The sequence below is a fragment of the Rattus norvegicus genome, chromosome 1 (assembly GCF_021556685.1).
Source record: "Rattus norvegicus strain SHRSP/BbbUtx chromosome 1, alternate assembly SHRSP_T2T, whole genome shotgun sequence".
In the NCBI taxonomy this organism is placed as follows: domain Eukaryota; kingdom Metazoa; phylum Chordata; class Mammalia; order Rodentia; family Muridae; genus Rattus; species Rattus norvegicus.
The window spans coordinates 189644403-189672179 of NC_141534.1; the positions used below are offsets into that span (position 1 = coordinate 189644403).

The 27777-nt window shown below is 50.2% G+C and overlaps 2 protein-coding genes across 10 annotated transcripts; one reads left to right on the forward strand and one right to left on the reverse strand.

Annotated features, from left to right (window-relative positions):
- The first annotated feature begins 744 nt into the window (after positions 1–744).
- Plk1 (polo-like kinase 1) lies at positions 745–10718 on the forward strand. The gene is given in 10 exon segments (NM_017100.2): positions 745–1236; positions 1785–1953; positions 2696–2840; positions 3482–3575; positions 4868–5087; positions 8435–8590; positions 9394–9471; positions 9652–9806; positions 9904–10086; positions 10218–10718. Coding segments are annotated over 10 exon segments (1812 nt in total). The 5' UTR covers positions 745–828; the 3' UTR covers positions 10422–10718.
- On the reverse strand, positions 6608–27625 carry Ern2 (endoplasmic reticulum to nucleus signaling 2). Of its 9 annotated transcripts, none has more exons than XM_087577216.1 (22): positions 27442–27625; positions 25157–25262; positions 24419–24452; positions 24091–24163; positions 23013–23085; positions 22635–22742; positions 22249–22350; positions 21065–21329; positions 18888–18966; positions 18650–18797; positions 18411–18532; positions 17640–17792; positions 17293–17431; positions 14724–14808; positions 14368–14557; positions 14192–14291; positions 13910–14106; positions 12427–12574; positions 12216–12343; positions 11319–11442; positions 11173–11240; positions 6608–11089 (listed from the first exon to the last, which is right to left on the reverse strand). In XM_087577216.1, the coding sequence occupies exons 1-22, from the start codon at positions 27529–27531 to the stop codon at positions 10841–10843; spliced, it is 2781 nt and encodes a 926-aa protein (XP_087433342.1). In that variant the 5' UTR covers positions 27532–27625; the 3' UTR covers positions 6608–10840.
- Between the last annotated feature and the right edge of the window lie 152 nt (positions 27626–27777).

Sequence of the window (27777 nt, forward strand, 5' to 3'; positions counted from 1 at the left end):
GGGGCTTTGGGCCACACAGCTGAGGACAAGCTTGTATCCCAGGGCGGACGTCTGGTGTTTCTTACATGTCATCTGAATCATCTGAAAGTCTTGTTTGACTGGCAGGTCATGCCTGGAAAGTTTCTTTCCTTTGGGGTTAGCGGAGAGGTAGCTGAAGCTGACCTAGGCTAATCTGTAGTCTTGAACCCACGCCTCTCCTTTGCCTTCCTCGGTAATTCCCAGGTGCTGCAGATGCTACTGGCCCCTGGGTTGTTCAGACGAAGGCTTGAGCTACATTTCAGGGGCTGAGAGCTACTGCCACAGAGGCTGCCGGTCGGTTGCGCTGTGAAGGTGCATCTGCCTGCTAGTCGTGCCAGTGGTGGCGGTGCACTCCCAAGCTACCTCTTGACCTGGAGTTTCAGTTCTAGAAGGCCAGGTCGGGCGGAGGAAGGTGTTAGATCTTAATAGTTAGGAGAAGCCTCTGGAGGAGGCGCAGGTGAACCACATGAGCACGCCCCGGCCGAGGAGCAGAAAGCAGGACCGAATCCTGTTCTCCTAGGGATCTCTACCTAGTTCATTCGTTCCTGGTTTCCCAGGCAATCTAGAGTGCACTCTATCCTCCAGTACAAATTTCTCGCCCGCAAGATCGGGGTTTAAAGGCGGCTGCGCCGTAGAGCACTCCCATGGTGCCGCGCGCTGGGCGGGTTTGTATTTTAAATCCCCGCGGCCAATCAGCAACGCGCAGGCCCTTGTAACGTTCCCAGCGCTGCGTTTGAATTCGGGGAGGAGCGGAGCAGAGCAGGATCCTCTGCACCTACCCGGCCAGGTCCGTGGAGCAACATCGGCATCATGAATGCAGCGGCCAAAGCTGGAAAGCTGGCTCGAGCACCAGCCGACCTAGGGAAAGGTGGGGTCCCGGGAGACGCAGCTCCCGGTGCCCCAGGGGCCGCCCCGCTGGCGAAAGAGATTCCGGAGGTCCTGATGGATCCACGCAGCCGGCGGCAGTATGTACGGGGCCGCTTTCTGGGTAAAGGAGGCTTCGCCAAATGCTTCGAAATCTCAGACTCAGACACAAAAGAGGTGTTCGCAGGCAAGATCGTGCCTAAGTCTTTGCTGCTCAAGCCCCATCAGAAGGAGAAAATGTCTATGGAGATCTCCATTCACCGCAGCCTCGCACACCAGCACGTCGTAGGCTTCCATGGCTTTTTTGAGGACAGCGACTTTGTGTTCGTGGTTTTGGAGCTCTGTCGCAGGAGGGTAAGTGTTTCTGGGGCTCCTACACCTGGAACTTGCTGGCAAAGTGGCACCGAGGTTTTGGAGTGGCCTAGAGGAGTGTTTGGGTTTTATTTAAGCTGTTATGGAAAGGCTTCTAGCGACGGTACTTGGCACTCCGGATCCTGTTGCTATTAGTGAAGGGGCTCCTAGACGCAAGGCTGTGAGTGGGTACAGGAAATGGATGCGTAAATTGGCTAAGGAAGGGTTCCAGGCTTGAGGTGCCGAGGATCTCGAACTTCCGGAGTGAGGCAAGGTCGGGGGAGGGGGCGGCTGTTTGGAGTCAGACCTTAGAGCTTTCAGGAAAGGGAGGGGATCTCCTGCCAGGAGGAAGCCCTGGGATAGGGGATCGAGAGTGGGGTTGAGAGAAGACTCTGTATAAGGGCACTAGTTAAGAGGGTCCGGTGAATGATAGTGACGAGTTTATGGGCAGAGCTATCAGAAACCTGCCAAAACTCTCCACTCCGAGCGCCTAGTTGGCCATATTAAGCTGGCCACCCTACTTGGGCCTCAGTGACCTCTTTCCTCCTCAGTCTCTCCTGGAGCTGCACAAAAGGAGGAAGGCGCTGACCGAGCCCGAGGCCCGATACTACCTGCGGCAGATAGTCCTGGGTTGCCAGTACCTGCACCGCAATCAAGTCATTCACAGGGACCTCAAACTGGGCAACCTCTTTCTGAATGAGGATCTGGAGGTGAAAATAGGTGAGGTGCTGGGCCTGCGGGTGCCTGTGCCAGCCAGCACAAGAGTCGGGAAGGAGGGGAAGGCTGGGAGGAGGGAAAGAGAAGTGCTGCCCTCTGGAAAGGAAATGGAGGGGGGTGTTGCCTTTTTTAGATACATTGCTGTGCCTCAACTCAGTAGTTTTGAACTTGGGGTGCCTCCCCAAATACTCTTTATCCCCTAGCATTGAGCCAGACCCTCAGCCAATTTCTTTTTTAAACAGGAGATGGGGGACATAAGCTATAGGGCATGGCAGGCGGTATCTCCTCAGCTGTCCCCTTGAGTCTGACTTGCCAGTCCCTAGATCCCTGTCACTTCTTCACACACTTGCTCAGCAGCAATCACGAGATCACTTACTTGATTCTCCAGTGCATTTAACTTTATTTATATGAGGGATGGAGACAGGTTAACTTCAAGGAGTCCGTTCTCTCTTCCACTGTGTGGGTTCCAGGATCCTGACTCAGGTCATCATCAGCCTTGGCGGCAAGCCCCTTTACCTCCTGAGCCATGTTACCTAACCTTAACCCTGCTATCTAAAGAGGGGTTAAAGGGCAGTGGGAGGCCAGCTAGGGCCAGTACAGTGTGTGTGTGTGGGGGGGGGGTGTTCCGGGACTATGGGGGTCTCAAGCCACTAAGTTGTCAATGCTCAGGCTTGAAACAGCTGTTTGCAACCTTAGACAGCTGATCTAAGTAGCTGAGCACCCTCTCTTCTTCCCTCTGTCCCAGGGGATTTTGGCCTGGCAACAAAAGTGGAATATGAAGGGGAACGGAAGAAGACCCTGTGTGGCACTCCTAACTACATAGCTCCCGAGGTGCTGAGCAAGAAGGGACACAGCTTTGAGGTGGACGTGTGGTCCATTGGGTGCATCATGTAAGTTGGCAGTGAACTTGGGCTTCTGGGCCTCAGCAGGAGTCTCTGGGGCATCTCACCCAGTTGACCTTACCAAGTGGATCTTTCTACCTTACAGAAAGGCTGTTTTAGAGGACAGGCTGCCCCACATGAAACCCTGGTTTTCATGTCAGTCTGGCATAGGCTGTGGGGATCCCTGTAACTTGGACTTGTTTAAAAGCAGTCATAGACCAAAATCATCAACACCTGAGAGCTTGTTAGGAATTCAGAATCTGAGATCTGAACCTGGGTTTAATACAATCCCTGCCTGATTTTCCATGAAAATCAGGAAGCCCTGCTGAGTGCTGATGGGAGAGTTAGGCCAGCAGATAGTCTGGTGGTAAGCAGAACCCCCACCATGGTGGCCTCTGGAACCCTTGGAGAGTCCTCTGTCACTGCAGGCCAGAGCCAGGCAATCCCTGACACCTCGGAATCCAGGTGTTTTCACTTGCATTCTTCCTAGTGCTTGCCCAGCCTTTGGTTGCTGGGCAGACTTGGAGAGCATCCCATCCTTTCCCAGTCAGTGAATCCAGCACAGCTTCCCCAACTCTGGTCCCAAGACAATGACTTCTACATTTGGATTTTCCTTGGAGTTTGAACAGAATTCCTCCTTGTATCCCCAGGTATACCTTGCTGGTGGGCAAGCCACCTTTTGAGACCTCATGCCTAAAAGAGACCTACCTCCGGATCAAGAAAAATGAATACAGTATTCCCAAGGTGATGACCACACTTAAGGTTTTCATTTATGTTCTGGCCAAAAGCTACTCACTGAGTCCAGCTATATCCTGGGAACAGCGACGAGTCAGCTCTACCTCTAGTGTAGCCACAGAGAATGGCCAAATGCTGGCCCACACTGTACGTTGAGTTTGCACACCAGAGTCTTCTGCTCTACCTTCCAAGAGCTGAGATTACAGGCATGTGCCTGCCACCAGGCTGGCTTTCTGGTGTACTAGCAAGCACTCTACCAGAGCCCCGTGCCCAGCCCATGTCTTTAGACTTCCTGAGGGGGATGTAAAGAGCAGGGGGAGAGGGGGCAAACACTCTTACACCTGGAACACGCACCATCTCCATCCAGCTGTGCTGCGCCTAACAAAGGAGTTGGTCTTACTCTCATGAACCAGGCTCTGCGTCTGCAAAGTGGGAGTTTCCCCAAGAGCTTCCCAATGACAGAGCAGCATCCCTTTTCACATTCAGTGTCATAAATCCACTTGCAGGGATAGCTCATTTCTGGGGACTGGTTCTCATAGGCACTTTAAAGTCAGCATCCTTGACTTGTACATAGAGAAGATGTCACAGAAGGTCAGCTCACTGCAGACAGCATGGACTGCTGTGGTATAATTGGTCCTGGCTTTCTTACTGAGGCAATGTGTATTCTCAGACAGGGCACTCCTGTTTCCTCATCTATAAGTGAGGCCTAATAGTGGAGATGTACACACCTGTAGTCCTAGCACTTGGAAGGCTGAGGCAGGAGGATTGCAAGTTCCAGATAGCCTTAGCTATATAGTGAGACCCTGTTTCCTTTCTAATTATATAGAGAGGGAAAGGGAGGAGAGAATCTTTTAGGTGTTTTTGTGAGGGCCAAATGGGTACTGTACAGGAGTGCATAAGCAAGAATTAATGCTGTGAGGGACAGGCCCGTGTTAGGTTTTTTCTCATTAAGTCATCCTGGAGGGGTTCCCCATTTTATAGGTCTGCCTTGTTAGGCTTCAGAAAGCCCAGGTTATTTGTTATAGGTGGAATCAAGGGGGTGGAACTAGGCAGGTCTTGGGACCTGGGTGCCCTCTTGTAGATAACTTAATGTCCTTTGAAAGGGCAAGGGGTGGGTATCCCAGGTTAATCTTGAGTGCCAAGTGGCAAGAAATGATCCTTCTTATCAATATTGCTAAGGCTGGGTGGAGGACTTGGTGGAACTCAGGGCCACTGAGCAGTGGTATGTTATACACAGGAGCAGCCGCATGCTGGCTAGGGTCCCTGTCTCCTCTCATTTCGGCTCTGCCTCTCCATTCCAGCACATCAACCCAGTGGCTGCCTCCCTCATCCAGAAAATGCTTCAGACAGACCCCACTGCCCGCCCCACCATTCACGAGTTGCTCAATGACGAGTTCTTCACTTCCGGCTACATCCCCGCCCGTCTGCCTATTACCTGCCTCACCATCCCACCAAGGTTTTCAATAGCTCCCAGCAGCCTAGACCCCAGCAACAGGAAGCCTCTCACAGTCCTTAATAAAGGTAAGATCAGTCCGGGCAGAAGAGAGCCCAGGTTTCCGGGGTACATTTCAGGGTGTGTGTGCCTTACTGCCTCGTCCCTCCCCTGGGCCCTTCTGCCCTCCGCCCTTGGCAGGAAAAACCAACTGAATCAACCTATGTAAAGAGTACCTAAGATCTCCCTTGCACAGTTTGGAGAAAGCTGGAAGTTTTCTGGTGCATACATGGAGCATGCCGTGGTACCTATCCTCAGTTCTCATTCTCAGCATGCCCAACCCTGGTCACTCCAAGCACCCTTTGTTCTCTGAGTGTTTGTGCTTTGTCAAGAAAAGGTCTTTCTGTCACCCAGGCTGCTCTTGAAATCAGTCCTCCTGTCTAGGGCCCTGCTGACTACAGAATTGCAGGTTTGTATCAGCTCATCTCACTTTGGAAAAGTCGAGACAGCCAACTCCAGGAGTCTGCCATTTTACTCTTGTACTAAAGTATGCATCTTTCCTCAAAACTCCAGCATCCCTTGCCCCTGCTTGGATAGCTTTTGTGTCTAGAGCTCTTTAGAGATCAGAGTCTTTCTGATTCATATTCTAATATTCATCATTGTCCACACTTATAAAAAGGTAGAGGGACAAATGCTCTCCCAGTCTGCTTACATTCTGTTGATGCATCATCAGCCCTATGTGTTTCTTTAACTGCTTGAGAGCGAGCTTTCCTCGAGGAAAGCGTCTGCGCGCTGTGACAGACACCAGCATCAGCTTCAGGACTGAGCATTCATCTCACAGTGCTGTAAAGGTTCTTTTTTTCTTGTTCTTTTCTCTCTTTTTGTTTTGTTTCCTTTTTTTTTCCTTTTTGGAAACAAGGCTTCACTATATAACCCAGGCTGGCCTCCAACTCAGGAGATCCACCTGCCTCTGCCTTCCAAGTGCTAAGAGCAAAGGTGTGAGTGAGCCACCTTGCCTGGCAGCAGTGTTTGCTTTTCTGTTTTTTACTGTCCCTCCCTCCTCCTCTTTTTTTGAGACAGACTATCACCATGCTGACTCGGGTTTGAAATCCCCCTGCCTTACCCTCCACAGTGCTGGGCTTGGGACTGTGCCACTGTATTCATCATCATCATCATCATCATCATCATCATCAAGTCTTATTTTTTTGATTTATTTATTTATTTTATGTATGTGAGTACACTGTCAGACACACCAGAAGGGGGCATCAGATCCCATTACAGATGGTTGTGAGTCACCATGTGGGTGCTGGGAATTGAACTCAGGACCCCTGGAAGAGCAGTCAGGTTCTTAACTGCTGAGCCGTCTCTCCAGCCCATGTAGTCTTATTTCTCGTTAATATATTTTATTAAGAGCTATGGTCTTTGAGAGGTAGCTTGTAGGCTTTGTTCTCTGTGGAGTTAGTTATAAAACTAGTGTTTAGTATAAAATTCTCAGTGCATCTGTTTCGGTTAGATTTCCATTTTTAGGCAAGAGGCTAGGGTGGCTTAGTTTTGTTTTTGGTGCTTTGAGACAGGTGCTGGGATTTCAAATGAGTGCTTCATACCTGACTCAATTACTTGGTTTATTTTGCAGTAATGCTAGGGTTATACAAAAGTTTAAAAGACAAAATAAAGCTAAATTCCTGTGTACCCTCCACCCAGCTTCTTCCACAGTCAGCATCTCTCTTTAAGCATAGCAGAATTACCAAAACTGAAGTGTTAGCTACAAGATAATCCTGTCAACAAAGCCCAGGCCCCACATCGATCAACCAGATTTCCCATTACATCACCAGAATACAAGTCAGTACCTCACGGGCCAGTTAGTGACCTTGGCTCCCTAGTTTCCTCCAGCCTGTGACAGTCTCTGAGTTTTTCCTTTTGTCTTGTGACCTTGATTGACACTTTTGGCACTGATGAGTTGATTTCCATTGGATTTGATGCTTCCTCAGGATTGCACTGAGGTTCTGCATTCTGAGCAAGAATGCTGTGAAGGGTTTGCTCTTTTCAGTGTCAGGGAGACAAGGCTGTCTCTGCTGCAGACACTGTTGCCTTGGTAACTAATAAGAATCTTGCAGGAAGGTGTTTGAAACTGTAGGAGTTCATCTAATTGTTGCCCACCGGTTTTAGTGGTAGCCATTACTGTAATTTTTATTTTTTTCCCTTTTTGAGACAGCGTTTCATGTGGCCCAAGCTGCTTGGATCTCACAGTAGTCAAGGATGACTTTGAACTTGTGTTCCTTCTGCCTCTATATCCTGAGTACTAGGATTACGGTCAAGGATGGGCCACCATTCCTAGTTTATGAGCAGTTGAAAATCTAATTCATGCTAGTCATGCCCTCTATTAATCAAGTTTTCACTGAGTCCAGCTCCCTTTTCTTGTTCTCCTTTCCTATAGTGCTGAGCCTGTGGATTCCTATCTTACTGGGTGGTGGTGGTTAAAATACTGCTGTTTTATACAGGAAAGTAGTAAAAGAGTCTGTTCTGTAAACTGTTCTCAAGCTCTCCCGAAGGCAGAGAACTGTGTTATCTGGCCCTGGGGTATTCATTCCTCCTTCATTACCAGCAGTTAGATTTGGGCAGGCTTGATTTTACATATTCCATAAACACTCGTTTTTGCTAGGTTTTGTTTTTTAACTGTGTATATGTGTTTTGTTGCATGTATGTATGTCTGTGCACCACGTGCATATTTGGTGAGCACAGAGGCCAGAAGATGGTATCAGATCCCCTGGGACTGGAGTTACACATGATTGTGAGCCTCCATGTGGGTTCTGGGAACCAAACCCAGGTCTTTGGCAAGAGTAGCAAGTGTTCTTAACTGCTGAGCCATCTTTCCAACCCCTTTTTGGCTAGTTTTAAAATCAAATCCTGAATATTTTATTTCACCCTTAAGTTCTTAATGCACCATAGGGTTTATTTTTTAGTTCTCCTGGTTTGGGGAAACAAACCAGTCAAATGTAAAGCTAGCCCCTGGCCACTGTAGACCAACTTAATGCTTCAGTGTGCATCTCATTAGACTCCAGCCATTTGTAAACACACAAAGCAAGGGGTTATAGTAGAAATAAAGCTGCTGAGGCTTTATTTAAAAGGAGTCCATCCTGCAATACACTGACCCATCCTTCCACCTTCCTGGGTGCTCCAAGTGCCCTCCACTCTGTGTTTGGATTGGTGCAGCTTTGAGTCACTGGTACCTTCAGGTTGCCTCCCTGAGTGACAGCAGCAGCTGCTGTCCTGGAAAGCCAGGTTGTTGGGTCACAGACCTGAAGCTTGTCACCCTCTCAGTATGCACCGCATACCTGTCACTCAGACGGGTGCTGTGTTCCCACATGGGTGATAGTTAGAGTGCTCTGGGAAGAGTGCTCGTTCTGTGTCTGCCAGGTGACTGAGTTAACCTTCTCAGGTGTGGAGAACCCCCTGCCTGACCGTCCCCGAGAGAAAGAGGAACCAGTGGTTCGGGAGACAAATGAGGCCATCGAGTGCCACCTTAGTGACTTGCTACAGCAGCTGACCAGTGTCAACGCCTCCAAGCCCTCAGAGCGAGGGCTGGTGCGGCAAGGTGAGTGCTACAGGGGTCTGCACATCTGGGGAAGGCAGGGCATCTTGGCCAGCAGAGCACTCAGGCCCACATGACCTTTGCTCTGTCCATTTCTTATAGATCAAAATCTAGGTGAGTTAGTCTGACACCCACGGGCCCCTTAGTGTTCTTTCTGCCCACTTTTCTGCTCCATCTCATCTTGTAGGTGGCTGATTGATAGGCCATCTCTGTATAGCTGCACATACTGCTCAGGGAATTAATCCCTCCAGAGACTCAGATCAGCTCCAGCCTCAGGGCTTTTGTACCCAGTGTCACTGCCCTGACACCTGCTGCCATTACTTCCAAACCTGACTTAGTTCTCTATAGCATTTCTTCCCAGCAAGCACATTCGTGTCTTTGCAGCAGGGACTCGTACAGTGAGCTGTTCTAGGATTGCAGGCAGGGGTTGCCGGGTCAACTGTTTCTCCTCGCTTTAATCTGGGGCACTAGGCCTTCTACCATTCCCGGTGCAGATGATGGAGCAGCCTGGAGGCTTTGAACATTCTTCATCCCTGTGGTTGGAATGTGGGCTCTTCCAGAAGCTTGCTTCTTCTTTTCCTGTCCGAACCTACAAAGCTCATGGGTCGCAGTAGGCCTAGAGTAAAGGGGCTCACTCAATAAAGTGGGCCTTGGCATCCTGAGCTGCAGTTTTCCAATTGGGTGTCGGGCTTGTGCTGTCAGGCTCCTCCTCCAGCTTCATGGGTGCCTAGAGTCCTCCCCTGGGGAGGGCTACATGAGAGGAAAGGGAAGGGACTGACCTCACCTGTGTTCTGTTTCTATTCCAGAGGAGGCCGAGGATCCTGCTTGCATCCCTATCTTCTGGGTCAGCAAATGGGTAGACTATTCGGACAAGTATGGCCTTGGTAGGTGCCCCGGAATGTGGAATGGGCAGGGGATGGTGTGACTGTGGTAGCCTCTGAGAGGGGGAGGGGGGATGAGAATTGCGGGCCTTCTGCATGATAGGCAAGCATTGTACTACTGAGTTATTCCAAGGCCTTTGCCTGCCTCCTGCCTTTCTGAGATAGCCTTCCACTTGCCACCAGGTTATCAGCTATGTGACAACAGTGTGGGAGTGCTCTTTAATGACTCAACACGCCTCATCCTCTACAATGACGGGGACAGCCTGCAGTACATAGAGCGTGATGGCACGGAGTCCTACCTCACTGTGAGCTCCCACCCCAACTCCTTGATGAAGAAGGTGAGTTCGGGCTGCCAAGGGGTAGCATGGCAGGGTATGAGGCTGCCTCAGGGTCAGGCCCTCATGCTGAAATCCCTCCCCCAACTTTTCAAACTAGATCACTCTCCTCAACTATTTCCGCAATTACATGAGTGAACACCTGCTGAAGGCAGGGGCCAACATCACGCCCCGGGAAGGCGACGAGCTGGCCCGGCTGCCCTACCTACGAACATGGTTCCGCACACGCAGCGCCATCATCCTGCACCTCAGCAATGGCACAGTACAGATTAATTTCTTCCAGGTGTGCAGGCGGAGGGGCCTGTACTTGGGCTGGCAATGTTGTCTCTTTCACCAGTGGGGTGCTTTCCTCACTTTTGCCCCTCCCCTTGGGCACCAGTTGAGCTCTTCTCTTGCTCCCTCCTTCCCTCCTAGGACCACACCAAACTTATCCTGTGCCCCCTGATGGCAGCAGTGACCTACATCAACGAGAAGAGGGACTTCCGGACATACCGCCTGAGCCTTCTGGAGGAATATGGCTGCTGCAAGGAACTGGCTAGCCGCCTCCGCTATGCCCGCACCATGGTAGACAAGCTGCTGAGCTCGCGTTCCGCCTGCAACCGCCTCAAGGCCTCCTAGGTCTCCGTCCTTCGGACTGGTGCCCCTTCATTCTGCTAGCGCTCTGCTAGCTCTGGGCCTGCACTACTGGGCTCCTGGGGCCGCTGTTCAGTGCCCCTGGCCCTGGGGGCTGGCAGGGAGCAGTGCCCCCTGTGAAGGGGTTGCTGTGTGTAAGTTATTTTGTACATGATTGGGTGTGGGTTTGCAGCCTGTTCCCTGCCCTTGGCCCACTGTATGAACTGTATAAATATTTCTATTGAATTTGGGACTGCCCTTTCCTTAGCTTTATATATATTAAATATTTGTACATCTCTCTCTTTTTTTGGTCCTATATTTCTTAAGGGTCCCTTGCCCCCAGAGTTCCTCTGCTCTAACAACCTCAGTCCTTTACACTGCTGCCCATCTTTCTGACACCCCTGAGGCCAGATTGAGCCCCAGGCTCAACTCCTTGGTCTGCCTTTGGGGCCTCTGGGTGTCTCCGCTCTTTGTGGCACCTGGCAGGAGCCCCTGGCTTCCAATGCTGCTGGATAGTAGGGCAGGAAGAGGCTCTCAGAAGCACAGGTCCTCATGGCACGGTGAGTGTGCAGTAGCAGCCTGGGAAAGCGCTGTGTGAAGTATTGGGCGAAGCCAGCAGGAAGTTGGCCCAGTGTCTGGCGCACCTCGGTTGGGAGCTCCCTGTAGTGGTGCTTCTGGGGATGGGTAGGACAGGGATCCAGGCTCAGCTACGGCCGACCATCCCTGATCTGTGTCCCACCCAGGCTCTAGAACATACCTTGTTCCTCATGGCACGGAGCAGGTCTCGCACTGATGTCCCTTTATATGACCGGAACCTTTTCAGGTCTGCAGGCAGAGAAATGAGCTGCAGAGGTGTTCCCACTGGGTCTCTGCCCCTCAGACCCACCCAAGTGAGGCCTCTACCTTCCTGCAGAGGTGCTGAGATGTGCTTGTACCAGTTTTCCCGGACCACCTTGTAGCTTCCTGCCTCCAGCGCCGTCACGAGAGGTCCCTGCTCTGGTTCCTTCTCCAACCAGTCACTGACATCCTAGGACCCCACAGAGCACCTGAGCCTAGTGGCCAATATCAGAGACCTCAGGGCCAGGATTGTGTGGCTAATGTTGCAGTAGCATAATATCTTAGGATAACAAGGGCTATTGCTTCCTGGAAAGTATGGCTTCCCTATGCCCTACCTTAATACCACCACCACCCTTGAAGGGAGCCTTGCTGCCTCTGTTCTATAGGTAGGCAGCCTGTAGCTCAGGCTACAGTCCCTTCCCCAAGGTTACACTTGGCAGGAGTATCTGTATTGATGTCACAGCACGAATGACTGCAGATGAGAAGGGACAACATTTCCATACAGGGACAGCTAGAGCAAATGCACAGATTCCAGGGTCCAAGATGACAAGGCTCTGTTTTCCCTTAGCCGCTGATTTCCCTTTCTTGTTCAGGACCTGTGGTGGTTTGAATGAGAATGGCCTCCACGGGCTCATTTGTTTGAATGCCTGGTCCCCAGTTAGTGGAAATGTTTGGGAAGAATTAGGTGTGGAATATGTGTCTCACTAGGTGTGGGCTTAGAGTTCCTTTCTTGGTCTGTAACTTTGGATCAGATGTGAGCTCTCAGTTACTACCACAGTACCATGCCTGCCTTGCACCACAACACCAAGACGATAATCTGAAACTGTAAGCAAGTCCCCAGTTGAATGCTTCCTTTATAAGTTGCCTTGGTCATGGTGTCTCTTCACAGCAATAGAACAGTAACTAAGACAGGACCCAAAAGCTTTGGTGGGTAGGGAGTAGGGCTTCCCAAGATCATCTGACCTGGAAGAACTGGAGTTCCTTAGCTCTGCTCCAAAAGAGGGGGTGAGCCAGCACCCATCCTGCTGAGGGACGATCCTGGGGCAGCAGGCTCAGCATGGCTTTCACTAAGTCCAGTGCCACAACCTTGTCTGGAGGGCAGAAGAGAGGATATGTCCTCAGTCTCATGCCTCCTTCCTCCCATCTTTGTTGGTCCTACCTGGCTCTCACTCACCATGGGTCTCTTCCTGCAGTTGAGCCAGACAGTGGTCCCCTGAGAGGATGTTGGCCTGGCGGTAGAGACTCTCTCCGAAGGGGTGGCTGCCACCAGAAAGCACATAATAAAACACACAGCCTGCAGAGAAGATATCCACCGCGCTGGTCTGGGGGCCAGAGAGATAGATAGGTCATGAGGAGGAGAAAGTGAGCCACTCCCCATGGTGAGCTAAAGTCCCTCTGGGTCTGTAGAGCAGTGGGGAACAAGGGTCAGGAGTGTTGAGACCAGGACTCAAGAGATGGTCTCTTTACCCCACTGAACTAGTCCTGGTTTTCCTTCCTGTAGTGGAATTGAGTGAGGTTGTCCACACATAGACAGGATCAGAATAAAACTGGTGGCTTGACCATCACTGATTGTCACCAGGAGACTGCCAGGATGATAGAGCTGAATGTTTTCCAAGTGCATTTGGTAATCCAAGGATTGGGGGAGATGTGGGGGGTGGATTTCCCCAATGTTAAAATACTTAGTTTACACTGATACTGGTCAGGACAGGTAAGAGCCGACATCTATTTTCTATGTAGTTTGAACTCAGGGTCGTCCTGCTTCAGCTTCCTGAGTGTTGCGATTACAGGCCACTGGGCCCAGCTCTTAGGCATTTGAGTCCCTCAGTGCTTGTGAAGCATAGTGAAGGTTAAACACGTTCTAAGCCAGGCATGATGTTTGTAATTCCGGCACTCAGGAGGCTGGAGTGGGAAAGTTGAGAGTTCAAGGCTGGCCTAGGCTAGGTAGTAAGATTCTGTGTCAACAAGGTCATTTTTTGGTCATGGTTTTTCAGCTTGGGCGGTTGTGGTTTGAATAGGTTTGGCCCCTTTAGACTGATGTATTTGAATGCTTAGCCCATGGGGAGTGGCACTATTAGGAAGTGTGGTCTCACTGAAGTAGGCGTGTCACTGAGGCAGTTGGCTTTGAGGTCTCTTAAGGCTCAAGCCTTCCCCCAATGTGGAATCAGACTCTCCTCTTGGCTGCCTGTGGAAGACAATCTTCTGCTGTTGCCTTTGGATCAAGATGTAGAGCTCTCGGCTCCTCCAACACAAGTCTGCCTGCACTCTGCCATACTGGAGGCATGAGGATAACAGACCTCTGAACCTGTAAGCCAGCCCCAGTTAAATATAAGAGTTATTTTAGTCATGGTACTCTTCTCAGTAATGAAAACCCTAAGTAAGACAGTGATACTGACAGGCAACTGTCAGGAGCGGATGGTCCCCTGTGTACTGTGGCATGTTTAACAGCATCCCTGGCCTCACGGGATGTTGGAGGTGCTTTCTTCCCAAGGCAAGCCAGCCAAAATGTTTCTAGACATTGCCTAATGTCTTCTTAGCTACAGAACATACCCTGATGGAGATTGCCTTGGGGAAGACGGAGTAGATTATCCCCTGCAGTCTCTTTCAGAGATGAGGTGGGGGGCACAGTGGAAGCCCTGTTGACTATCAGGCAGACTCACCGGGCTGTCTGGGGGCAGTTGCAGTAGCTCTGGAGCCATCCAGCCTTCTGTGCCGGGAATACCAGAATGGAGACTGAAGCTACAACGGCCAGCAGGTAACTTCTTGCAGAGGCCGAAGTCAGAGATGACCACTCTGCCTTGGCCCTGGCTGTCAGGCCCAGCCATGAGAATGTTGCCCGGCTTGAGGTCACGGTGTACTACATACAGGAAGGGAGTGGAGAGAGTGAGTGACGGTCAGTGGGGAAGGGCAGGGGGGTAAGGACAGGAAGCAAGGCCAGGTACCTATGTGTAAAGAATGCAGGTGGGCCAGGCCGGACATCATCTGTTGCAGCACCATGGTAGGCCCAAGGCCCCAGCGGTCTAGGTCTGGGCTCTCCACATACTAAGATGAGGGAGGGACAAAATGTCACTCTCCAGCCCAAGGCCTTCCTCCCTACCTCCCTGGGCTCCCATCGCACCTCTTGCAAGGAGGCCTGGCAGAGTTCCAAGGCAATGTAGTGGAACTGGGGGCCCTGCTCCGTGCAGAAGTAGCGCAGCACATTGGGGTGCCTGTCAGACTCTTGCAGCAGCTGCACCTCTCGCTGAACCAAGCTGAAGCACTCTCGGAGGAGCCTCTTCACAGCTACTGCCCGTCCCTCAAACTGTCCTCTAAGAGGTGGTCCAGGGGTGGCGGTGGGGGTTCAGAGACAGCAGATAAGGAAAAGAGTTGGGACCTCTCCCCACATCGTGGGGCTGGAAGAATGTCTGACCTTTGGTTGTTGTCAAAGGGGCTGCAAGTGATGGAGCTGCAGCCTGGGCTCCACTTGCCACTCACCGGAAAACAAAAGTTCCTCCTGCCCCACGGCCCAGCACATCCTTGGGGTTGAAGGAAATCTTCCCCACTACAGTGGGCTGCTCTGCTACAGGGAAGGAAGATATTGTCCTCTTTGTGACCTCCGCCCGGGGTCATCCTGCCTGCCTGCCTCTGCCAGCTGTAGTTCAGACCCACCCTCCGCCTTGACCATTCTTTAGACTTCCACCCTTCTGTGCTGGGTGTGTTTCAGTGGCTGAGAGCAAGGACCCACGTGCCAGACACATGGCTACAGTGGCTGGTGCGCCGCCATTGGTGTGGCTAGGCAAGTGACTCAGGGCTGACAGCGATGGCACCTGTATCAGTGAGAGGGCCAAGTAGAGACACGGAGGAGGGAGTGGGTGATATTGGCTGTGTGACTCCACTTTGAGCAGCTTCTGCCCCCTGATGCTTTCCCTTCTTCTCCTGCAGCCTCTGCTATCACTTGTAACACTTCTTTTCATTGACGCTGAATTGTTTCAAATAAAACAATGAATCCAAATAGACAGCAGCGTGATGAGAATGAGCACAGGAATAGTGAGTGAGTAAGGGGGCACTCTCAGTCCATGCCTACAGCACAGCACAGTGTCCCCAACAGTCTTGGTATGCAATTAAGAAGGGTAAGGTTGGGACTAGGGAGCTGCTTCAGTCAGTATCCTTGCTATGAGAACTGACTTAGAGCCCAGCATTCATGTGGGAAACGGCATAGCAATCTCAGCACTATGGAGCCTGAGAGAGGTTGATCCCTCCCTCTGCAAAGCGAGCCCCACCGTGCCTGCTTGGAGAGGAAGAGGCTCCACTGGGATGAGGGAGGCTTCTCTGCCCAGGGCTTTGGAAATGTCACTGAGAGAAGAACTCTGATTCATTCGCCTCCCTCACATCCCCACAGCAGACCCCGTCTCTACAGGGAAGGCAAGATGTGGCTTTTTCATTCCCTCATTCAGGCACAAAGCCGGTGTCTATCAGGAAAAAAACTTTTTTCTTAAAAAGCTCATCACGCAGAAACTCTCTGTGTAACCTTGCACTCGTCCCTGTGTCCCTGAAGAGATAGAGAAGAGTAAAATGTAGACCCTGCACTGAAGTTTCTCCTTCTCTGACAGAGGGGAGAAAACAGACCACCACCAATTGGTGTGGTAGTGCGAGAGAGGGGAGGACCAGGAGAGAATCCAGAAGCTATCTGGAGACTGCAGCAGCTAAATATTTTTTTTTAAATGTGAAGTGTCTGTAAGACAAAATAATTTACTAGCAAAATGGAAAGGGAGAGGCCAGACTAAGGAATTCAGTGCATGTGCGCGCGCGCACACACACACACACACACACACACACACACACACGCACGCGCACACACACACACGAACAGCCCTGGGGAAATAGTCTTGACTGCAGAAAGACAAATGGACTGCACTCCAGAGTCTTGTGGTCTAAGGAAATGGATTTGGGGGCACAATGGGATGGTTATTTACTTGAACTCAGTGGAGTCAATGAATGAACTACATCTCAAAGCTAGGGTCATCTGGCTGTGGAACCCTTTAAAAAATATGCCCATAGGGGCTGGGGACTTAGCTCAGTGGTAGAGCGCTTACCTAGGAAGCGCAAGGCCCTGGGTTCGGTCCCCAGCTCCGAAAAAAAGAACCAAAAAAAAAAAATATGCCCATGGGCTCGAGATGTAGCAAAGAGAATTTCCCTCTGAGGAGGGGCTGAGACCCAAGGAATAGGAGGATGTGGTGACTTCTGGAGCCTTAAGCCAAGAGCCAGGCAGACATCAGGTGGGAATTTGGCCTGAGGAAGTAGGGCGGGCAAGCAGCAATGGGAGATACCAGCTCACAGAAGACACCAGTTCAGCCAAGCCAAAAAGCACAAGACTGGAATGGCCAATAGACACACAGACTATACCCACTAAGCACTGAGTAGACACCAGTGGGTCTTTGAAAGCTCAAGCTAAGGATTAAAACAAGAAACACTGAGAGGAACATTGAAACAAAATCAAAACCACACCTAATGTAATTTACTGCTACCATTACCAAAAACATTATTTTAAAAACAATTGACATCACCTACGTATGATTTTTTTAGACACATATCCCAGGCTAGCCTTGAACTTCTGGCCCTCCGTCCTCCATTTCCTGAGTGCTGAGATTAGATGTGAGTACCACCATGGCTGGTTTATGAGTGCTAAGGCTCAAACTCAGGGCTCCATGCATGGTGGGCATGCATTCTCATAACTTAGGTATGTCCCCAGCACTGACTTGTTAACAACAATGGTAGTAATGATCACAGTACAGTGACGTCATGAGGTGGGAGTTTGTACTCCCACTGGACCAGTGAGAAAACAGATGTGCAAAGGCAACTCTTCAAAAGCTAGCTGACCAGCATTTGGTTCTATCCACAACCAGAGATCCTAAAAACAATAAAGTTATAACAAAAGACACTCAAGGAGACTGCCCCTTACTGATCTATCCCACCATCTGTGGTTTCTGACAATTCAACTTTGAAATTATATTCATCATCTTTTTTCTCTGCCTTTGAGTCCCCGATTTTGTTGACTCAAGTTTACCTTCAGGATCATGGGCTGGCTGGACTGGCTCTGGGGGGCTTTGAAATCTCCTCTGGTTCTGTAGGGTGTCCCTTGAGAGCTGCACCTGAGTGTCTTGTGGGAGGTCTGAAGGGCCTGCAGGTGCTGAAGGACTCTGCTGCTGCTGTAACATATGGGTTTTAGTGGGTGCCAGCTTCCCTCCTGATGGACCCTATACCTTTCTAGAGCTGGCTTCACAGTAGAGCTTGGACTCAGAGCACAGGAGCAGGGGCTCCTAGGAGGAAGGCCTCTAGAGGCAGCTGAAGTCGGGGAAGCGAGAAGCTGAGTTCTCTCTAGGAAAATGACCAATGTCAGGATACTGAACTTACCTGCCTCATCAGGTAGAGGACCCAGGCTCCCAAGAGAATGGCAGTGAAGCTAGCTGCTAGCAGGTCTTGGGATCCTAGCCCTGGATAAGTGTCAGCTTTCTCTTCAGGATGTAGTTCTGGATCCCAAGGTTCCTCCCTCTTCAGGTTTAGGAACTATGAACAAATCAGGTTTCACTGGTGGTGAAAGCTTCCTCCTGTGTGAAACCCCCAAATCTTCATCACTGGGTCCAGGGCAGGGCTTGCTGAAGGGGTAGGGGAGGGGGCTATAGGATGGGCTACATGGTGCTGTCCGTGGTGCTGAAACATCATGGTGCTCAGAAGAGTTTACCAAACCTACCTGAAGACAAACATCTCTTTGAATGTCATTAAAATTCACATGCTTGAGGGTTGAAACTATGAGGTTCACCTCTGGAGATTAGGAATTTAGTGTGACTGGAGCAAACTCCTGGGTAATTTGAAAATCATTGTTCCTTCTAACCTTGAGCTGCTTACTAGTGTTTCTCTAATCTCTCCTGGGAGAGCAGGCCTTTACGGTTCTTCTGTTTTCGATTTCTCACTTGATGAATATTTTACAATGTTTACACCGAAGAGGAAGGAAAAAAAAACCTTGGAAGTATGCTTTGTGATTTAGGAAGCCAATATCTTTTTTGACATTTTAAACAAAATGTTTTCTGGTAACTTCCATGAGATTGACTGGGGCAGGGGAGAGGTACAGGGGTTACATGCGTGTCTTCTTGGTCCACTCACAGCCCCTGCCACCATAGCACTGACCTCAAAGGAGAGAGCTGGAGCATGGAGGTCGTCTGAGTCTCTTGTGTCAGCAGACCCTTTCCCTGGGGTACGCTGAACCCTTAGCATGGTGGTGTGCAGGACAGGGGGAGGTTCATGGTATCCTAAGCATCAGGAATAAAAGCCAGAGTGTTGAGGGTGCTTTTAATATTTTAACTCAGAAGTTGGGCTTACGAGTCTTTTCTCTTCATCTACTTCAAATTAAAATCAGGGGATCTCACCAATGAGTAGCCACTGCCTGGGAAGGGCCACGCTGCCCGAGGGGTATCTGACAGCAGTGCTGGGTGAGCCCTCTCGCTCCCCCGAGACTTGAACTGTTACCTCATCTGTTGTGGGGCCATCCATGGGTGCCAGGGTCAGTCCACGGGGCTGAGGCAGAGGATGGAGAGTCACATGTGCAAGAAGTTCCTTTCCTGCTCTATCCCTCTTTGCAGCCCACTCACAGATTCCCCTTCTCACCACAAGGGCCACCCCAGCATGGACCAGTGCTTTAGAGACATAGAAACCAGCTTCTTCTTTCCCCACATACAGTGTCATCCTAAAGGGAGGGGAAGGAGAAGGTTGAGTGAAGCTGGTGGGTAGCTTCTGCATTGCTTTACCCATGTCCCTTGTATTTCCTTCCATATTGGCTCTAGAATTGGCCACGTGACTTGCTTTAGACAATGAGACACAGATAACAAAGCCATAGACTAGAATGACTCTTGAGGGTTGGGCGGTGCCCTTCGGTACTGATATCTGAAGCCCTGAGACTACCAGATAAGGAAGCCTACTCCCCCACAAGGGATGAAAGACCTTATGGTATGTAAATGAAACATTCTATCTGGCACTGCCTCAGCCGAATGTCCCACCAACTACTAGATAGGTCACTGGCAATATCCTGGATCATTGCCTCCACCAAGTTGCCCACTGATTCAGGGAAGACAAACAAGCAAACAACAAAAACAAAAACATTTTGATTCTGTGATTTTGACTCACAGAATCTTGAAAAATAGCAAGTGTCTGTTACCTTTAAACGACAAGAACTGGTATACAATTTATAACATTTTCTCAATCTCTCTCTCTCTCTCTCTCTCTCTCTCTCTCTCTCTCTCTCTCTTAAAAGATGGAGCAGGGGATCTTACTATGTAGGCCAGGCTAGCCTCAAATTCATGCTGCTCTGCCAGCAGCATCCTGGGTACTAGGAGCATAAATATGCATCACCACACCTGGTCCAGACCTCAGTAAGAACTCAGTTTTTGCCACATGGTGGCCCACACCTTGAATCCTAGAACTTGGGAGTCAGAAGCAGGCAGATCTCTGAGAGTTTGAGACTAGCCTGGTCTACAAAGTGAGTTATAAGACAGCCAGGGATGTCACACAGAGAAACCATGTTGCAAAAAAAAAAAAAAAAAAAAAGGAACTCATCACCTTTTGCTTCTTTCTCTTTTCCTCTTCTAGTGCTTTGAACTACTGAAAATGAACTTCTAGAAGCCTTTGCCTCCTTGATTACAGACTGAACTCTCTAACCATCCTGGTCCTCCTGATCTCCAAGCCCCCGTCCCGCCCTATCACCCTTTACTTAGTATCCCGAGCTTTGCTGCCTACAGCATCTTTTTCAATGTAATATATTTTATTTTCTACATGTAGAGTTGTTTTGCCTGCATGTATGTCTGTACGCTCCACACATGCATGGTGCTCACAGAGCCCAGAAAGAGGGCATTGGGTCTCTTTGAACTGGAGTTACAGATGGTTGTGAGCCACATGAGTACTAGAAATTGAATCTGGGTCCTTTGAAAGAGCAGTCAATGCTCTTAGGTACTGTGCCTCCTCTCTAGCACTTCTCTCTCTCTCTCTCTCTCTCTCTCTCTCTCTCTCTGTGTGTGTGTGTGTGTGTCTCTCTCTGTGTGTGTGTCTCTCTCTCTCTCTGTGTCTCTCTCTCTCTCTCTCTCTGTGTGTGTGTGTGTGTGTGTGTGTGTGAGAGAGAGAGAGAGAGAGAGAGAGAGAGAGAGAGGTAGAGGGGAGAGAGAGAGGGGAGAGAGAGAGAGAGAGGAGAGGGGTGGGAGGAGTCTCCCTAGGCAGCTCTAGCTGGCCTTAAACTCATAGAGATTTACCTGCCAACAGGTGCTGGGATTAAAGATGTGCACTCCCATGCCCAGCTCCATGGTGTCATATTTTTTCTAAACTCATTCTGAGATATTCAGTTGGTCTCTTTACCCTTTTTCGCTATGTTATGATGGCCTTTTATATGTCTGTCCCCACACTAAACTCTGAGTTTCCTGTAGAGAGGAACACTGACTCTATTGGACTCTCAGTAAATGGCTCGCATACAATAAATGCCCAGTTAGCTTTTGTGGAGCAAATGGCACAAGTGGGCAATCCTTGACTTTTCCAGTGTGTGTCTTGGAATGGCATAGGAGAGGGTATCACTTAAAGTATTGAACAATCAGTTCCTTATGGTATCTACAGACCAAAACAGGATGGGACCCAGAGGACCTTCAGAACTCAATCACTTGCTAAATGTTCAATATCCAGGAGGCCTAGGGAACACTTTCTTGATACCTGATTCAGCTATATTGGGGTCATTATGACTAGTTATTCCACTGGGGCTGTAACACCTCCAGAAACTCCCTCCCTGGCTTCTATAGATGGACACTTACAAAAGTTCGGTGTCTAAGGAAGAGAACTGGGTGACTGTGTCCTGGGAGCTGGAGGCAGGAAGACGGATGTGGCCCCAGCGGAGGACAAGGAAATGTAGGGTGTCCCGAGCCAGGGTAAGATGGGGCAGCTGTCGCAGACCATCCTGATGCCATGTGTAGATCCCTGTCACAGGCACTCCCAGGTCCTGTGTCCACAGCACAGTTCCACTTCCTGGATCCACAGTGAGAAGCAGGCCCATCCCACAGGATGTCAAGTGGCTCATGTCTACCGAGAGAGACAACTGGGGAGGTGTCAGAGAGATCTCATGGGACACATCAGAGATGTGCAGCTAGGGTTGGGGCTTATTCAGGTGGGACATAGGAAGATCAACCAGAGTTTGTTTCAAACAGAAAGAGATTGATTGGGGCCCTTCAAAGTTGACTCATGTGTGTCTGTGGATCTGGGTCGTTTGAGAGAGTTAAGATTAGAGGTCATTTGAAGGAGAGATTTTAGGATGCAGGCTGTCAATCACAGACGTGGTCAGACTGGTGTTTATTAAATAGAGTGCTCAGAGGCTGGCAGGTCCTTTGGGAAGCACTTGGAATATGAAGGGGTCAGTTGGGAGCCTTGGCGGGGTCAGTCATGTGTCAGAGTTACCTGCAGAGTGCCCCATGAAGAATGACAAAGTCAGATTTGAGGGGTCAGTGAGGAGCACCTGTGGGGCTCCTCAGAAAGTTGAGTAGGATGGATATAATATCGAGAGTATAATAGTAAGAGTGACATTGGGGAGTCATGCAAGGCCATTTGCAAGAGTCAGTCACCATGCTGAGATTGCTTGGGGGTCCCTTAAGATGCAAGGAGTCGGGTTGGGGATTTAGCCCAGTGGTAGAGCACTTGCCTAGCAAGCGCAAGGCCCTGGGTTCGGTCCCCAGCTCCGAAAAAAAAAAGAACCCCCCCAAAAAATGCAAGGAGTCACCTCAGGCTACCTGGCTGGGGTCATCTGGGGTACTGAGAAGTTCAGATATATTGCTCAGGTTCTGTGACCATCAGAGTCATCCTAGGTCATTTGCCAGGCTGTTACTCAGCATGTGAGGGGACAGCATATTAGTGAATCAGTATGTGCTAGCTTTGGGCCTGATGTCACTCAGGGCTTCCCAGGGTAGGGACCTTGCTCCAAGGCAAGGCTGAGAAAGGTGGTACTCACATTTCCCAGGTGAGCCGTCCACGGGGGGCGCAGAGTAGCGGCGGTAGGTTGTGTTCCAGCGCAGGGTTGGGGTCCGTGGGTCATGCATGGAGACTGTGTACTCTGTGTGTCACAAGCAAGGCTACCAGGAGGATGGTCACCTGGTGCTTCCCCAACCCTACTCCAGAAACTGTCCTGCAAGACTGGAGACTTCTCAAGCATTTGAACTGTGGGCCTGATGACCAAGCTCATCACTACACCTCTAGCTCCTCGGTCAGTGCTCGTTAAAATGTTTATTAATGGCTGTCAGACTGACTGACTAGCCCAAATTCAGTTTAGATAGCAACTGTCAAGCCTGGACAAAGAAAAATAAGGGGCTTTACAGGCATAGAGAACATCTGACTTACGTGTCCGGCCAATGTAGAGTTGAGGAGTAGAAAAGCCCTCTGTGGTCAGTGTCATCTGAGTCTCCCCTGACTCAGGGTCCACCACAAACCAGGCATCCTGCTTCCGGCCTGTGGAGGAGGAAAGCATGTATGAAAGTGTCATGATGGGGTAGGATGTGTGCCCTTTTTCTCCTGGCCAAGTTGGTTTGACAGGACCTAGGTCCCCCTTCTTTTTTTTTTTTTTTTTTTTTTTTTTTGGTTCTTTTTTTCGGAGCTGGGGACCGAACCCAGGGCCTTGCGCTTCCTAGGCAAGCGCTCTATCACTGAGCTAAATCCCCAACCCCTGGTCCCCCTTCTTATTAGCTGGATTTAGCCCCCTCAGGCTGCAGAGATACTCACCCGTGTAGAAGACACCATCAGAGCTGCGACAAGGAGAGGCGTGAACCAGCTCTGGGATGGTAAATGGCAGTTTCTGAAGGAGAAAAGGTTCAAGAATGGGGAAGAGCAGAAACACACACAGCACAGAGTGTGCCATACTCTCCCAAGGTCAGCCTAGAGAAACCTTTTCACTGGGCACCTTGCCTTTCCACCTCCCAGGAGAGGAAACTGGAGCTTGCAAAGAGTAAGGAAGTCAGTTCATGGCACTCAGGTGCCAGCCTCAGAGCCAACACCCTCAGCCCCTTTGCTATAGAGCCTCTTAAAGAACTTCAGAAGATCCCACATGGTGTGTCAAGACTCCACAGGATTCCACCTGATGACCTCCTCCAAATAAATACACACACACACACACACACACACACACACACACACACACGCAAGGATACACAGAGGCACATACACACCCAGATACTCACACCCACCCCACGTAAACACAGACACCCACACATGTACACACACATATAAACACATACACACATGCACATAAACACACACCCATACAGACCACTCACACCCACACTCACACAGGCTTTAAAATTCTCTCTCTCTCTCTCTCTCTCTCTCTCTCTCTCTCTCTCTCTCTCTTTCTCAACAGGAGTCAGACTACAGGATGAGATGGACATACATAAACCACCAACTTTCAGAACCGGAGTCATCCAGTCGACTCGTACACACATGAGCAAACTCAGACTAGCAGAACTACACAGATGAACCCAGACTAATTATGAGGGTGTTTTTGTTTTTGTTTTAGCTTTTGAATTTGTGGGTGATACGTTATTAGCAAAAGCTAACCAATACAGTTTTCACCTTACTGTTTCTAGAGTCCTGGAGATACCCTATGGTATACTCAGAGCTCTGACATTCTGCCCTGTGGACACAGCCAGGTTTCCCACTCTACAGACAGCCTTTTACAGTGTTCAGGGCCTTGACTTACAGCTTCAAAAGACACACCACTCTGACACACCGTCCTTTCACCCATTGGCACTCTGGCTAATGGATTCCTGCCCTGACCCATCCCAGGCAACGAAGGGAAACATACCATCAGCCCCTGTTGTTTCTGGGTTCCCAAGATGTACAGGCTGCCATCAGCTGGGTCAGAGAGGAAGGCCATTCTGTGGAGCAAAGAGGGACATGGGGAAAGTTAGGTGTATGGCCCTGATTTCATGAAGGTTCTTTCCCCCACACCTTCTCACATGGCAGAGCCCATCCTTGTGGGAGGCATCTTGGAGCGGCAGGAGTCCTTTTCATATCAGTAGAGACTCTTCCTAACTTCTGACATACTCCCATGTTCCGCCCCCAAGCCCTCACACAACTATGGCTCCCCCACCCCCGGACACTCTTTCCATAAGAGAGCCCAGTTCACTTACTCTGTGACATACATTGGTCCCTGGATGATGGGGTCTGCAGGGACAAAGACATGGGAATCAGAGAATCTCTTTTCAGCTCAGTTGTAAAGCATAGCTCAAACTCACCAAGTGTTTACCCTGGGCCAGATGCAGAGCCTAGCAAGTGGCGAAAGCTATGCAGGCAGTCTCTGCCGTTCCACTTTGCTCAAGTTTGCGTTTGGAGGCGAAGCTATGGAGGCTCAGAGAGCTGAAGTGATTTTCCCCAAGCCCACACAATTGGTAAGTGGTGAAGCTGCCTATGGACACTGGCTTGCTGGATCCTCGTGTTCATGTGGTGTGTGTGTGTGTGTGTGTGTGTGTGTGTGTGTGTGTGAGAGAGAGAGAGAGAGAGAGAGAGAGAGAGAGAGAGAGAGAGAGAGAGAGAGGGGAGATCAGATCAGAGCCATCTTCCTCAGTTGCTCCCCATCCTCCTTTTCTTTGAGACAGTCTCCCACTGAACCTGATCTGGCTAGTCTGGCTTTCTAGGAAGTTCCAAGGATCTTCCTGTCTCTGCCTTCCTAGGGCTGTGGTCCAGAAACGCAGTTATGGTTGTTCTGCCTTTGTTTTATGTGGGTGCTGGCAAGCCAAAGTCAGGTCCTCAAGCTTGTGTGACAAGCACTGGGCCATCTCCCCTGCCCTTTCGGGCTCTTGTTTTTCTCTTTGATGCCAAGGTGAATGCCCACTCTGCCACTCAGAGACCTAAGGAGAGACATTGCTTACCATCCTTCACTGTCCACTTCAAGTCCCCTGTCTGCTTGTTCAGTGCATGGAGACTTCCATCCAAGGTAGAGACAAACAGAAGGCTCTCTGGCCTGACGGATTGGACCTAGAATGGGAAACAAAATCATTTCATCCGAGGGTTCCAGGACCACCTTGCCTCTGCCCCAGGCAGTCAGACTTTTCTGTTTGACGAGACAAAGAGTGGAAGAAAAATGAACTTGATATTATTGGGTGTTGGATGGGGTTACAGAGGGATCTGGGGGACCCGAGGGGACTTTGACTCTCACTTTCCCCCTGTCCCCCACATCTTTCTGTCTTCCAAAGTAGACCAAAGGTGAGAATGTGTTATATGCATTTGTGTGCACATTTGTATACATGTATATACGCAGGCAAACACACACACACACACACACACACACACACACACACGTGGAAGGCGGAAGCCAATGTTGGCCATCTTGCTTCATACTTTTCACCTTATCTTTTGAGACAGGCTCTATAGCTGAACCTGGAGCTCATTCATCCAACCAGAATAGCCAGAGAGCTCCAGGAGTCTACCTGTCACCCTACCCCAATCCCAACCCTGCTGCCCAGCACTGGGGATACATGCATGCCCACAGTCATAGGCTCCTATGTGGGTGCTGGTGGTTCAAGCTTGGGTTGTCATGGCTGAGTGGCAAACAAAACACCTTCCCTGACCCATACAGCCTTCCTCTGGGATGGGAACTATGAGTATCATCATTGCACAGGTCAGATAGACTGAGGCACAGGGCAGTCAGGAATGGCACAAATGGGATGTAGAGTCACTTCCAAGGTGTGGTTTCCTTCTCCTTAGTCAAAGGTGGGCCTGATTTTGGAGGACCCTTTCTGCCTCCCCAGACTGGCTCAGCTGCTTTTGGTGCCAAGCTCTGTAGGCCCCCTGACGGCTGCAGGAAAGCGACCTTACATCTGGCCCCTACTGGGCTCACTTTCCAGCTCTGGACCCTCCTTGAGCAAACAGGGTGAGGCTGAGCGCAGAGCAGGAACCCTAAGATCCGGGTGGCCCAGCCGCACCCCTGCTAGGGCCACATCCTGCTTCAGAGCCCTCAGGTCTTTGCTGTAGTCGGTGGTATTTGCTGCAGAGTCAGGAGCCCACCATCTACCCCCTCTCTTTTGGGCCTCAGTCTTGCCCTCTGCAACCTGACAGAGAGATGGGCCAGAGAAAAAGCTGCCTCTTGATTGGCTGGTCCCCACAGAATTTTGTTTGATCTTTACAGTGCTTAAAGCATTGCTTTTAATTATCTTTGTGGTGGTTTTTTTTTTTTTTTTTTGTGAGACAAGGCCTCCTGGGTAGCTCTGCTGCTGGCTGTGGAGAGCAGGCTGGCTTCGAACCTTTGGTAATTCTCCTGCCTCTGCTTCCAGAGCTTTGAGATTAGAGAAATGTAATACCAGGTCTAGCATTAACAAATTCTTTTCTTAAAAAAACTTATTTATTTGTTTATTTATTTGTAGTATTTTTTTAATTGTTTGAGACAGAGTCTCTCTATGTAGTCCTGACCGTCTTGGAACTTGTTATATAGACTAGGCTACCCTCGAACTCATAGCTATTTGCCTACCTCTACCTCCCAAGGGCTGGGATTAACAGCTGAAATTCTTATATTTAAAAATTCAGATTTTTATTATCATTTTCATTTCTAGGTTTTCTGGGAATGTCAGATCTGGCTATATCAAGCTCCCCATTATTCGTTGGTAACTATGATTATTCAGGCAATTAGCCTGAGGTAGAGCGGGCTTCCCAGTGTCTAATCCTACCCTGTCCCTTTAGCTGGAGTTGAGGAGCAGAGAAAGTAAAGAGACTCCAGGTAGAGTGGACACTTAGAGCCCAGGCCGGGCAGAGAGAACCAGCAGGCGCGTCGGAGCAGATTTCTAAGGGTAGGGAATAGTGGTCCACACGCACAGGGAAGCGGCATCACAAAGGGCCAAGACTGGAGCATGGATTCTCAGCCAGTTTCTCAGCAGAAGCCCCTAAGTGGATCATCCTTGTCAAGAAAACTGGATCCTCAAAGGGCTTTAGAGACCTGACTTCACGGTCTACTGTCTCCTCCCCACGTGCCTGCCCCCGCCTTCCTTGTTGTAAGAGAGACTGAGTGGGAACATCTCTCCAGCCAGGTTGTAAGAGGCATCTCCCCAAGTTTATGAGGGGTTCACTCACTAGGGGTCTATTTGGGCGACCTGAGCCCAAGGGAAAGGGGGAGAGGCATCCCCACTGACCAGCTACATCCCCAGTCCCCTGGTCCTGCGCTCACCTGTGGACCGAGTTTCCCCAGAAAGATTGCAAGCTGCAGCAGGAACCCGAGGGCAGACCACAGTTGGAAACTCTGGACTGGTCTCGCCATAGCCTGTAGGCAACCACAAAGTCTCCGGCTCCCTCTCCTCCCTCAGTGTGGCCAGGCAATAGCAGAGGTCTCTCCCAGGAGACTCCGCCTCCCTAGAGAGCCAGCTGGCAGAGCAGTCTTAAGTGAAACCTCACCCTGTGGTGGCCCCCGCCTTTCCCATTGCACCCGTATTTCACCCAGTCCTTTCCACCTCCAAATGTGGACAGTTTGAGCTTCCCTGAGAGGTATTTTTACCAACAGAGGCTG

Coding starts and splice junctions, on each gene's coding strand:
- Ern2 (XM_087577216.1), bottom strand. CDS start 27,531: ATGGCGAGACCAGTCCAGAGTTTCCAACTGTGGTCTGCCCTCGGGTTC. Junction 14,107..14,191: donor CCTGCATTCTTTACACATAG/GTACCTGGCCTT, acceptor TCCTGTATGTAG/TACACCGTGACCTCAAGCCG. Junction 12,344..12,426: donor ACTGCAGGAAGAGACCCATG/GTGAGTGAGAGC, acceptor TCTGCCCTCCAG/ACAAGGTTGTGGCACTGGAC.